The following is a 12210-nucleotide window of genomic DNA, read 5'->3' on the forward strand; positions in this document are numbered from 1 at the left end:
TCTCACTCGTCTCCAGTCTCTCTCGTCTCCAGTCTCTCTCGTCTCACTCGTCTCCAGTCTCTCTCGTCTCCAGTCTCTCTCCAGTCTCACTCGTCTCCAGTCTCTCTCCAGTGTCTCTCCAGTCTCACTCCAGTCTCACTCGTATCCAGTCTCTCTCCCGTCTCACTCGACTCCAGTCTCACTCGTCTCCAGTCTCACTCGTCTCCAGTCTCTCCCGTCTCACTCGTCTCCCTCTCTCCAGTCTCACTCGTCTCCCTCTCTCCAGTCTCCCTCTCTCCAGTCCCCCTCTCAAATCTCCCCCTCAAGTCTCCCTCGCTCTCTCTCCAGTCTTCCCCCCCTCGCTCCAGTCCCTCCCCGCCCCAGTCTTCCCCCCTCGAACCAAGTCACCCCCCCCTCGCTCTCTCCAGTCTCCCCCCGCTCTCTCCAGTCTCCCCCCGCTCTCTCCAGTCTCCCCCCGCTCTCTCCAGTCTCCCCCCGCTCTCTCCAGTCTCCCCCCGCTCCCCCCGCTCTCTCCAGGCTCCCCCCACTCTCTCCAGGCTCCCCCCACTCTCTCCAGGCTCTCTCCAGTCTCCCCCCACTCTCTCCAGTCTCCCCCCACTCTCTCCAGTCTCCCCCCACTCTCTCCAGTCTCCCCCGCTCTCTCCAGTCTCCCCCCACTCTCTCCAGTCTCCCCCCACTCTCTCCAGTCTCCCCCCACTCTCTCCAGTCTCCCCCCACTCTCTCCAGGCTCCCTGTGTGCACAAGCCGATTTACAACAACAAGAGAACATTTGCAGTAGATTCTGGTCTCTCCGTCCCCTTCTCTCGTTCCAGTGATGTCGGGCCAGGAACGAGACGACCTTTGCAGCGATGAAACAATGCTCGCTCGACACAATATTGAAAAAACAGAATCTACGCATGAGAGCGCAGCAGGCAGCAACTCATAATACACCCCCCGAACATTTCCACTGTCAGGCAGGCTAAGAAAACAACACTGAACATGAGTCAGTTTTCATAATAGGAATGTGACCTACTCTGACAAAATGATCTCAAGGACATACGTGTGGTGTTGAAAGAATTTGGGGAGAGTATCCTTTCCAAAACAACATGTTGCTTTTGACAGTAAACTCTCTTTTCTCCTTAGACCAAGACAGCCCTTGGTATACCTTCATATTCCCCTGAAATAAGGCATTTGAACCATTGCTTTGATTTTCTGTTTCTTTGTATCAAATAATCACCACGTCAGCCTTTGGAGTGGCATTTTTCGCTCATGTTCCGTTCCCAGCAATCCAACAAGACACATTTGAACCCATTTGTTTGATGCGATGGGGTCCATACTTGCTTACTCTTCCTCAAACCTAAAACATTTTCTCTAAAATGCTACATATGAGCTTTTCCCATGAGATAACCTGGCACACTTAGCCCTATAGTACCATGACCGGCGCATGACCATCTACTGTTACCAACATTTTACTCATCTCCACGATACCATACCAGGCCAAGTATCAAAGATAACGAGTAGGGCCGCGATACCACAGGTCGGTATTGCGTCAGCACTGCCCCCCTCCCCCTCGAAGTCTGTTCCTGTTTCCTAAACGTTATGGGCACGTGCTACACACAAAAAAAAACTGCCTAGATCTGATATTCACACTTCTACTCAATGGAAGACATAATGAATTTAACTTCACACTGTTCACTATAATAGAATACTGCATAGAATGCCTGATTTTCTCATATTTGCAAAGGCCTACCAGTGATTTGGCTGGAGGAAGGAACGCATAATGATCTTAATGTCATTGTGGCAGTAAGGGGAAAACACCACATGAAAACCTTCTTTACTCTTCAGTTGTAACACACACGCAAACACACCCCACTCACATAAACACACACCCCACTCTCTCTCCCACATACACTCAACATAAAATAATTAGTTTAGGCTTACATTAAGCCTATATGAATCCTACCTTTGAAGCACATCTCATGATTAGCAGACATTTTCCTTTCTTCCAGTGCCAATCAAATTTGCCTAGACCCACGGTCACGTCACCAGGTTGTTAGTAAGCTAGGTAACACGGCTGAACAAAGTTGTTTGTTATCAAACCAAAAAGGATCGTCCCGGGTTTAGTTTAAAACGGCCCGCAACATGAAAAAAAAAAGGTAACTCTGGTTGTATGGGTAATATTTTTTTTTTACCGTTTGAGCTAGAGAAGAGACGTTTTCTTCGTTGTAAAGCTGCATGCATGCCTGCTGCTGTCACGTGACAGCAAACTAGCAAAGCCTACTCAGACCTGTGCACTGGTTATACCAGGGATGAAACGATATACAGTGGACTTTTTCAACATTTCGTTACGTAACAGCCCCATTCTAAAATTGATTAAAACGTTTTTATCCCCTCAATCTACACACAATACCCTAGAATTTCCGTACGAATTCAGAACCTTTGCTATGAGACTCGATATTGAGCTCAGGTGTATCCCGTTTCCATTGTTCATCCTTGAGATGTTTCTACAACTTGGAGTCCACCTGTGGTAATTTCAATTGTTTGGACATGATTTGGAAAAGGCACACACCAGTCTATATAAGGTTCCACAGTTGACAGTGCATGTCAGAGCAAAAGCCAAACCATGAGGTCAAAGGAATTGTTCGTAGAGCTCCGAGACAGAATTGTGTCGAGGCACAGATCTGGAGAAGGGTACCAAAACATGTCTGCAGCATTGAAGGTCCAAGAACACAGTGGCCTCCATCATCTTTGTATGGAAGAAGTTTGGAACCAGCAATACTCTTCTGAGAGCTGTCCGCCCGACCAAACGAGGGAGGGGGCGCCTTGGTCAGGGAGGTTACCAAGATCCCGATGGTCACTCTGACAGAGCTCTGGAAGTTCCTCTGTGGAGATGGGAGAACCTTCCAGAAGCACAACCATCTCTGCAGCACTCCACCAATCAGGCTTTTATGGTAGCGTGGCCAGACGCAAGCCACTCCTCAGTAAAAGGCACATGAGTTTTCCAAAAGGCACCTAAATACTCTCAGACCATGAGAAACAAAATTCTCTAGTCTGATGAACTGAAGATTGAACTCTTTGGCCTGAATGCCAAGCGTCACGTCTGGAGGAAACCTGGCACCATCCATACTGTGAAGCGTGGTGGTGGCAGCATCATACTGTGGGGATGTTTTTTAGCAAGAGAGACTGGGTGACTAGTCAGGATCGAGGAACAAATGAACGGATCAAAGTACAGAGAGATCCTTGATGAAAATCTGCTCCAGAGCGCTCATGACCTTTACCTTACAACAGGACAACAACCCTGAGCACACAGCAAAGACAATGCAGAAGTGGCTTTGGGACAAGTCTGAATGTCCTTGAGTGGCCCAGCCAGAGCCCGAACGTAAACCTGATCTAACATCTCTGGAGAGACCTGAAAATAGCTAGGCAGCGACACTCCCCATCTAACCTGACAGAGCTTGAGAGGATCTGCAGAGAAGAATGGGAGAAACTCCCCAAATACAGGTGTGCCAAGCTTGTAGCGTCATACCCAGGAAGAGTCGAGGCTGTAATCGCTGCCAAATATGCTTCAACAAAGTACTGAGTAAATGGTCTGAATATTTATGTAAATGTGATAATTCCCCACTTTGTTTATATATATAAATGTGAAACAAAACACCCCAATAAATCTTGTTTTTGCTTTGTCATTATGGGGTATTGTGTGTAGATTGATGAGGGGGAAAAAAACATTTAATCCATTTTAGAACAAGGCTGTAACGTAAAAAAAAAAGAGAAATATGAATAAACCTCCTATGTTTATACTGCGTACAAAACACTGTCCTAATATCGAGTTCCAACCGCTTTTCCCCTCAGAACAGCCTCAATTTGCTGGAGCATGGACTACAAGGTGTCGAAAGTGTTCCACAAGGATGCTGGCCCACTCATAAATTATTATTTATTTTTTAAATCAGAGAGGCTCATGGTCTTGTTGAATAGCAGTAATGTACCGTAATTTGTAATCATTCCCAGGTGGCATCCTAAGTCAAAAAAGCTTACCAGCAGGCATTTGACGAGACTGGTACTCGGCAGGTGCTTTTTCAAAGCCTATGGTGAAATGCTCAAATATAGCATTTATTTCAAGAATAAGTTTAGGTTTAATCAAGAGTTTGTAAGTATGGCCCCATCGAGTTTTGAATCAATGTTTTTGTCATCCCGCAGCAGGGGCGTAACCTATAAAGGGGTAACTTTAGATTGTTTTCATACCAATTTCACATTCTCTTGTATTCTTTCCCCCCACTCACTAAAAAAAAGAGGCACAGAAATCAGACCACAATAACCTTCCCTGTGCCATTAAAGTCTGTCAAAGAATATGGTTGCAATAAGAGCACACGCCTACGAGAAGGCACACGAAAGGGCCACGCACACATGTGAGCAATCGAATCGCACGCTGTCACTCAAAACATCAGATAAACACGGCAGCACACCATGATGACACAAGTGCCATCTTGTCAACATTCATATTTACATGTGACAGCAATGTTTACCCAGGAAATAGAAGCAGAAATGTCATCACGAGTACTTGATTAAAGTCAGAAGACAACGCTGAGAAGCAGCTCATAAGGGAGATTTTTTTTAAAGCATTCACTACACACAGATTACAAGAACAGTGTGTAAGATTTTGCAGGTAAGGCCAGTGGTTCATTGATCATATTCAATTTATGACAGCAAAATCAACTCAACTAGATTGTATTGGTGGTAGAGATGGCAAATAGCGCAAATATGAAGCCATGAAGCCAACAACAAAACAAAAAAAGCGTGGATATATGAACACTCCTAACCTGCAAAATGATTCCTCCATATAATATCAGCGATAGTCATTGGTGGGCCACCAGCTGGGTGTGGTTTACCTTTGTCATGGTCAGTCCTTATCATATCCATTAAGGAATTCTCCAAAGAGTGCAAGCTAAATGCATCAAAGGGCCGATTCCGGTCCTGCAAGAGAAGAGAGGGGTCAGAGGTTAGTCATCTTATCTCAGCTGGTTATCAAAGTAGAACACAACACCACCACTACGACACCATCTTGCTTAAGACTAGCTTGAGATAATAGCTCGATGACTTGTGAGAGAATAAGGAAAGCTCGTCATCCACACAGACGCACAAAACAGACAAACACATCCATTTGTTGAAAGTTGAGCAGTGACCCCTGATAAGGGGAGAGCAAGGGTTTCAACTGAATGAGGGCCTCGTACAACTCTTGTGCCCAAATCACATACCATACTGCCTATAATCACACAGCAGAAACCATGGGAAACGTGCATGTGTTCGCAATTCGTTGTTCAAATTCTGGTTGGTTCCCTTTGCTTAAGGGCAGAGTCGAAGCCAGATGTTTTCATGTAGCGACACACCGCCCTGGTATTGTTGGAGCGTCAAAGCAGGCCAAGACCAGCTGATCTTGTAATCGCAGCAAATATCACAGTCAATATCATACATTAGCCAACAGAAACAGAGAGAGTGAGTATTTGACTTTAGCAGCTGGGACTGCACAGTGTGCACATTTTGCTTGGTCTGATCGGAAAAGGTGTGCACACTGCACATACATTTATCATTTCATCGATACAACTACATGTCACTTGGCAAGTAAAAAGCAAAGGATTTCAAGAGTAGGGACACACATTCCAATCAAGGGGAGATAGGACCAAGTATGGTGTGATTTGAGAGTGTGCTCTTTCCTCAAACACTCAAGATTTTTCCATATGGTGTGTACGACCATCCCTGGGCTAGTGTCACATAACAGCCATTCCTCCAAAATCATCAAGTTAACACTTCTGAACATATCACCTGTGGCATACTCTAGCCAGTTGATTAGGTACACCAACCCACTAACACAAATGGTTCACTCCTACAGAGTGAGTCACGTGGCTGAGGCTTGCTATTTAAAAGCAGGCAGACAGGCATCAAGGCATTCAGTTACTTATCAAATGAATGTTAGAATTGGCAAAAAGTGTGACTTAAGTGACTTTGAGCGTGGTATGATCATCGGTGCCAAGCACGCTGGTTCCAGTACCACAGAAACGTCCAGCCTCCTGGGCTTTTCACATACGACAGAGTCTAGGGTTTACAGAGAGTGGTGTGACAAACAAAAAACATCCAGTCATCAGCAGTCTTGTGGGTAAAAACAGCTCATTGATGGGAGGTCGTGGGGGAACGGCAAGAATCGTGCACGCTAACGGGCAGGCCACAAACAGGCAAATAACAGCACACTACAGCAGTGGTGTGCAGAACAGCATCTTGGAAAGTACAACTCATCAGTCCTTGTCACAGATGGGTTATTGCAGCTGACGACCACACTCATAGAAGCTAAAAAGAAGAAGTGTCTGCAGTGGGCACCAGATCACAAATACAGGACAATCAAGGAGTGGAAAAACATTGCCTGGTCTAACGAATCCAAGTTCCTGTTGCGTCATGCTAATGGCAGTCAGGATTTGGCGTAAAAGCATATGTCCATGGCCTCATCCTGCCCGTTGTAAACGGTACAGGCTGTTGACAGTGGTGTAATAGTGTGGGGAATGTTTTCCTGCAACACGTTATGTCCCTTTATATAAATTGAGCAACGGTTCCATGCCCCAAAGAATTTAGGCTGTTCTGGAGGCAAAGGGGGGTCCGACCTGGTACTAGGTGGGGTGTACCTAATAAACTGGCCACTGAGTGTATGTACCGGGACAAATAAGAATATGGTAGTGAAGAACGCGCCAGAAATACATTGAAGCTCGTCACCAAACCTGCCTGACCTTCAGCCAAAGATTAAGCACTCCCTCCGTGTGTGTGTCAGTCCTCCTGGCCAGCTTGACCTGCTACGTCGCCACCTGCTGAACCCACCTTTTGAACAGATTCACCTGCTGGGCTGCCTGGGACTCGTTTCTAAATAAAATACCAAGTGGGCAGTGGAATCAATCATAATTCTACTCAATAGCCTACATTCATCTGATCTGAATCCTCAACGTTCACAGCGAGAGGGAGGAGGGTAGGGCATTAGGCAAATCGTTCTGCATGAAGTTCAGCCTATTAAGTTTAGGGCCATTTGGTATATATTTGGGCCCAGACTACAGAGTTGATTCAGTGAGGTTATTTTGGCCCACTTCCTGGTTCATTGAGGGAGAGACTGATCCAATATGGAGCCTGTGTTGATACTAGTGACCTGAGAAGGAGACACATTATAGTAGATCGTATCATAAAATATAATTTTTATTGTAGGTGAGTAAGTCAGCGAGTAAGTGAATGAGTTTAAGAGGGTGTAGGCAAGTGACAGAGTGTGCCTGGTGAATTCGTGTTAGGCCTAGCCCTTGACAGCTGTGTCCTGAGAGTCCACTGCCCTAGCCTCGGGGCCACATTGTTTGCCACCAGTGCTATTGTTGTGCATTCAAAAGCGTTATTCCCCCCCTCTCTGGATCCACAGCACTGCAGCGGCAGATAAAAATCTGCCCACTTGGTACAAACGGTAAACATTTAAAATGCTGAGTTTTTCATTCACCTCCCCTCTTTTTCCACCACCATGCACTCTCCTGATCCTGAACAAAGAGAGTGAAGGGCATCATTCACAGTCAGTGGCTAAAATACCTGGGTTGTGTTCATTAGACACGAAATGGAAGGTAACAGGGAGGGACGACATGAACTTGTCCTATAAGCAATGCTTGTTTTCATTATCCATCGCAAATCGTTTTGCAACGTTCTGCCCTAATGAATAGGACTCTGAGGAGATACCCATTATATACTGCATCTATCAGACCACTCCACCACTGCTTTGATTGTGTTAATACACCAGCATGTGGGATACAGACCATGTTAACATTGCTCCCTATTCTTAAAATTGTCTCCACATCTGGGGCCGGTTGCACCAGTTGGACATAAAATAAATAAATAAGTGGTCTTAAATGCTAGTTTGGGCCTGGCTATGTCCTGTTGCACCAACCGAAAATAACACAAGTCGTAGCTAAGTCCGGCGTAAGTGACGGCTGCTAGGCAGTGCTCGTTTCTTGTTACAATCAGTTTCCAAAAATAACGAGATAGCAAGCATATGTCACATTTTCAGAAATAAGGAAAACCATAGAGCTGTATAGCAAACATCGAGAGATTGACAGTTAAGTCCAATAGCACTGCAACAAACAGAAGAAGTAAAAATCAAATCAAATAAAAAAAATATTTGATTTGATTTGATTTGATTTAAAAATATCAATCTGGAAGCTTTTTAACGACATTGAACCAAATTATAAACGCAACAATTTCAGTTCATAAAGGAAATCAAAATCGATTGGAATAAATGAAATTAGTCCGTAATATATAGATTTCACATGACTGGAATACAGATATGCATCAGATACCTTAAAAAAAGGTAGGGCCATGGATCAGAAAACCAGTCACTATCTGGTGTGATCACCATTTGCCTCGCTGCATCGTGACTCCTTCGAATAGAGTTGATCAGGCTTTTGATTGTGGCCTGTGGATTGTTGTCCTGCTCCTCTTCAACAGCTGTGCGAAGTTGCTGGATATTGGTGGGAACTGGAACACTGTCGTACACGTCGATCCAGAGCATCCCAAACATAATCAATGGGCGACATGTCTGGTGAGTGTGCAGGCCACGGAGGAACTAGGTCATTTTCAGCGTCCAGGAATTGTGTACAGATCCTTGTGACATGGGGCTGTGCATTATCACGCTGAAACATGAGGTGATGATGGCGGATGAATGGCACAGCAATGGGCCTCAGGATATCGTCACGTTATCTGTGCACACAAATTGCCATCGATAAAAATGCAATAGTGCTCCTTGTCCGTAGCTTATGGCTGCCTATACCATAACCCCAACGCCACCATGGGGAACTTCGTTCACGTCAGCGAACCGCTCGCCCACACGACACCCTACACACTGTTTGCCATCTGCCCGGGATTCATCTGTGAAGAGCACACTTCTTCATCGTGCCAGTGGCCATCGAAGGTGAGCATTTGTCCACTGAAGTCGGTTACAAATCAGAACTGCAGTCAGGTCAAGACCCTGATGAGGACGACGAGCACGCAGAGGAGCTTCCCTGAGACGTTTCTGACAGTTTGTTCAGGTATTCTTCTGTTGTGCAAACCCAGTTTCATCAGCTGTCTTGGTGGCTGGTCTCACACCATCCCGCAGGTGAAGAAGCTGGATGTGGAGGTCCTGGGCTGGAGTGATTACAAGTGGTGTGCGGTTGTGAGGCCAGTTGCCAAATTCTCTAACATGATGTTGGAGGTGGCTTATGGTACAGGAATGAACATTCAATCTCTGGCAACAGTTCTGGTGGACATTCCTGAAGTCAGCATGCCAATTGCACGCTCCCTCAAAACTTGAGGCATCTGTGGCATTTTGTTGTGTGACAAAACTGCACATTTTAGAGTGGCCTTTATTTGTCCCCAGCACAAGGTGCACCTGTGTAATGATCATGCCGTTTAATCGGCTTCAAGATATACCACACCTGTCAGGTGGCTGGATTATCTTGGCAAAGGAGAAATGCTCACTAACAGGAATGTAATCAAATTTCTGCACAAATTTGAGAGAAATAAGGTTTTTGTGCGTATGGAAAATGTCTGGGATCTTTAATTTCAGCTTATGAAACATGGGACCTACACTTTACATGTTGCAGTTATATTTTTGTTCAGTACAATAAAGTAAATGATGAGAATGGGGAGTTTGGCTGCAGATCAGTGAAGAACGTGCGAAAGAAAGGGAAAGAGCTCATGACGAGCATGAAAAGATGCGGTGCCCTGAAAAACCCACCTAGGAGGTCCTGCTTCTAAAATATTGCCTTACAGCAACATAGCTTATACAGTGGGGCAAAAAAGTATTTAGTCAGCCACCAATTGTGCAAGTTTTCCAAATTAAAAAGATGAGGCCTGTACTTTTCATCATAGGTACACTTCAACTATGACAGACAAAATGAGAAGAAGAAAAATCCAGAAAATCACATTGTAGGATTTTGAATGAATTTATTTGCAAATTATGGTGGAAAATAAGTATTTCGTCACCTACAAACAAGCAAGATTTCTGGCTCTCACAGACCTGTAATTTCTTCTTTAAGAGGCTCCTCTGTCCTCCACTCGTTACCTGTATTAATGGCACCTGTTTGAAATTGTTATCAGTATAAAAGACACCTGTCCACAACCTCAAACAGTCACACTCCAAACTCCACTATGGCCAAGACCAAAGAGCTGACAAAGGACACCAGAAGCAAAATTGCAGACCTGCACCAGGCTGGGAAGACTGAATCTGCAATAGATAAGCAGCTTGGTTTGAAGAAATCAACTGTGGGAGCAATAATTAGGAAATGGAAGACATACAAACCACTGATAATCTCCCTCGATCTGGGGCTCCACGCAAGATCTCACCCCATGGGGTCAAAATGATCACAAGAACGGTGAGCAAAAATCCCAGAACCACACGGGGGGACCTAGTGAATGACCTGCAGAGAGCTGGGACCAAAGTAACAAAGCCTACCATCAGTAACACACTATGCCGCCAGGGACTCAAATCCTGCAGTGCCAGACGTGTCCCCCTGCTTAAGCCAGTACATGTCCAGGCCCGTCTGAAGTTTGCTAGAGAGCATTTGGATGATCCAGAAGAAGATTGGGATAATGTCATATGGTCAGATGAAACCAAAATATAACTTTTTGGTAAAAACTCAACTCGTTGTGTTTGGAGGACAAAGTATGCTGAGTTGCATCCAAAGAACACCATACCTACTGTGAAGCATGGGGGTGGAAACATCATGCTTTGGGGCTGTTTTTCTGCAAAGGGACCTGGACGACTGATCCGTGTAAAGGAAAGACTGAATGGGGCCATGTTTCGTGAGATTTTGAGTGAAAACCTCCTTCCATCAGCAAGGGCATTGAAGATGAAACGTGGCTGGGTCTTTCAGCATGACAATGATACCAAACACACCGCCCGGGAGTGGCTTCGTAAAGAAGCATTTCAAGGTCCTGGAGTGGCCTAGCCAGTCTCCAGATCTCAACCCCATAGAAAATCTTTGGAGGGAGTTGAACGTCCGTGTTGCCCAGCAACAGCACCAAAACATCACTGCTCTAGAGATCTGCATGGAGGAATGGGCCAAAATACCAGCAACAGTGTGTGAAAACTTACAGAAAACGTTTGACCTCTGTCATTGCCAACAAAGGGTATATAACAAAGTATTGAGATAAACTTTTGTTATTGACCAAATACTTATTTTCCATCATAATTTGCAAATAAATTTATTAAAAATCCTACAATGTGATTTTCTAGATTTTTTTTCTCATTTTGTCTGCCATAGTTGAAGTGTACCTATGATGAAAATTACAGGCCTCTCATCTTTTTAAGTGGGAGAACTTGCACAATTGGTGGCTGACTAAATACTTTTTTGCCCCACTGTATATTTGGCACAGATTCCCCTGCCTTTCATGGGAATGGATGGTGTGGACAGCACGGCATCACCTTGCGCATTCACCCAGCAGAATGACAAAGATGATAAAAAAGCTCAAGAACCACATCCACTAACAGCAGCCTAGTAGTGCCGATTAATAGCAACAGTACAAACTAAAACCATTCATTTATCATTATCTAACTGCCAGGCTATATGTGCGGGATATTTCAAGGCGCCAATGTTGTCTTTGCCCTTGTTAGGTCCTTCTATTTCTTGTGACCACGGTCTGCATGCAACAAGCTGCCCACTCTCCTATTAAGGCTACTTGTTATAATTTCAAAGTTTGTTATGTCTTTTAGACACGGACTCGAGCTGCCCGGACACATCGTTTACAGCCACAACGCAGAGCCAGAGCAGGGTGCATCGGGACAAGACCAGCGAAATGAGATGCAGTTGGCGTTCATAGAGAAGGCAATAGAGAGAGACAGAAACTGAGAAACTGAGAGGGAAAATTGAAAATGTGGAGCTTGAGAAAAATAAATTAATATTGAGAAATTAGGTTCCTTGAGCAGCAACAGACTATTGCAGAGTGAGGGGGAGTAACATACACTAACTATACTGTAGCCAACAACAATAAATAGTACACAGAATATGCCTATTAGCCTTTGAATTCTTAATAAATAAATACATGTATTTTACAATCATTTTAAGTGTAGTCTTTGCATTTGTAAATGCTACCAATAAGACTTTCAAAATGTCGAAGGAAAGAAAGGAGGATACGGCTTTTAATCATTACAACATATTTCTTTATAGGTTGGTTATAAAAGTTTCAGTCTCTCATTTA

General features: G+C 44.6%; 1 protein-coding gene across 8 annotated transcripts in view; it reads right to left on the reverse strand.

The window, feature by feature from the left end:
• cpeb3 (cytoplasmic polyadenylation element binding protein 3) overlaps window positions 1-12210 on the reverse strand; it is a 71002-nt gene that overhangs the window by 39744 nt on the left and 19048 nt on the right. For 5 of the 8 annotated variants that reach the window (XM_020495003.2, XM_020495004.2, XM_020495007.2 and 2 more), the window contains exon 3: window positions 4794-4947. In XM_020495003.2, the coding sequence (XP_020350592.1) occupies window positions 4794-4947 (154 nt within the window). The remainder of the gene's footprint in view (window positions 1-4793; window positions 4948-12210) is intronic. The other 3 variants (XM_020495009.2, XM_020495008.2, XM_031835850.1) reach the window with 1 other exon arrangement.

Source organism: Oncorhynchus kisutch, linkage group LG11 (genome assembly GCF_002021735.2).
Source record: "Oncorhynchus kisutch isolate 150728-3 linkage group LG11, Okis_V2, whole genome shotgun sequence".
Classification (NCBI taxonomy): domain Eukaryota; kingdom Metazoa; phylum Chordata; class Actinopteri; order Salmoniformes; family Salmonidae; genus Oncorhynchus; species Oncorhynchus kisutch.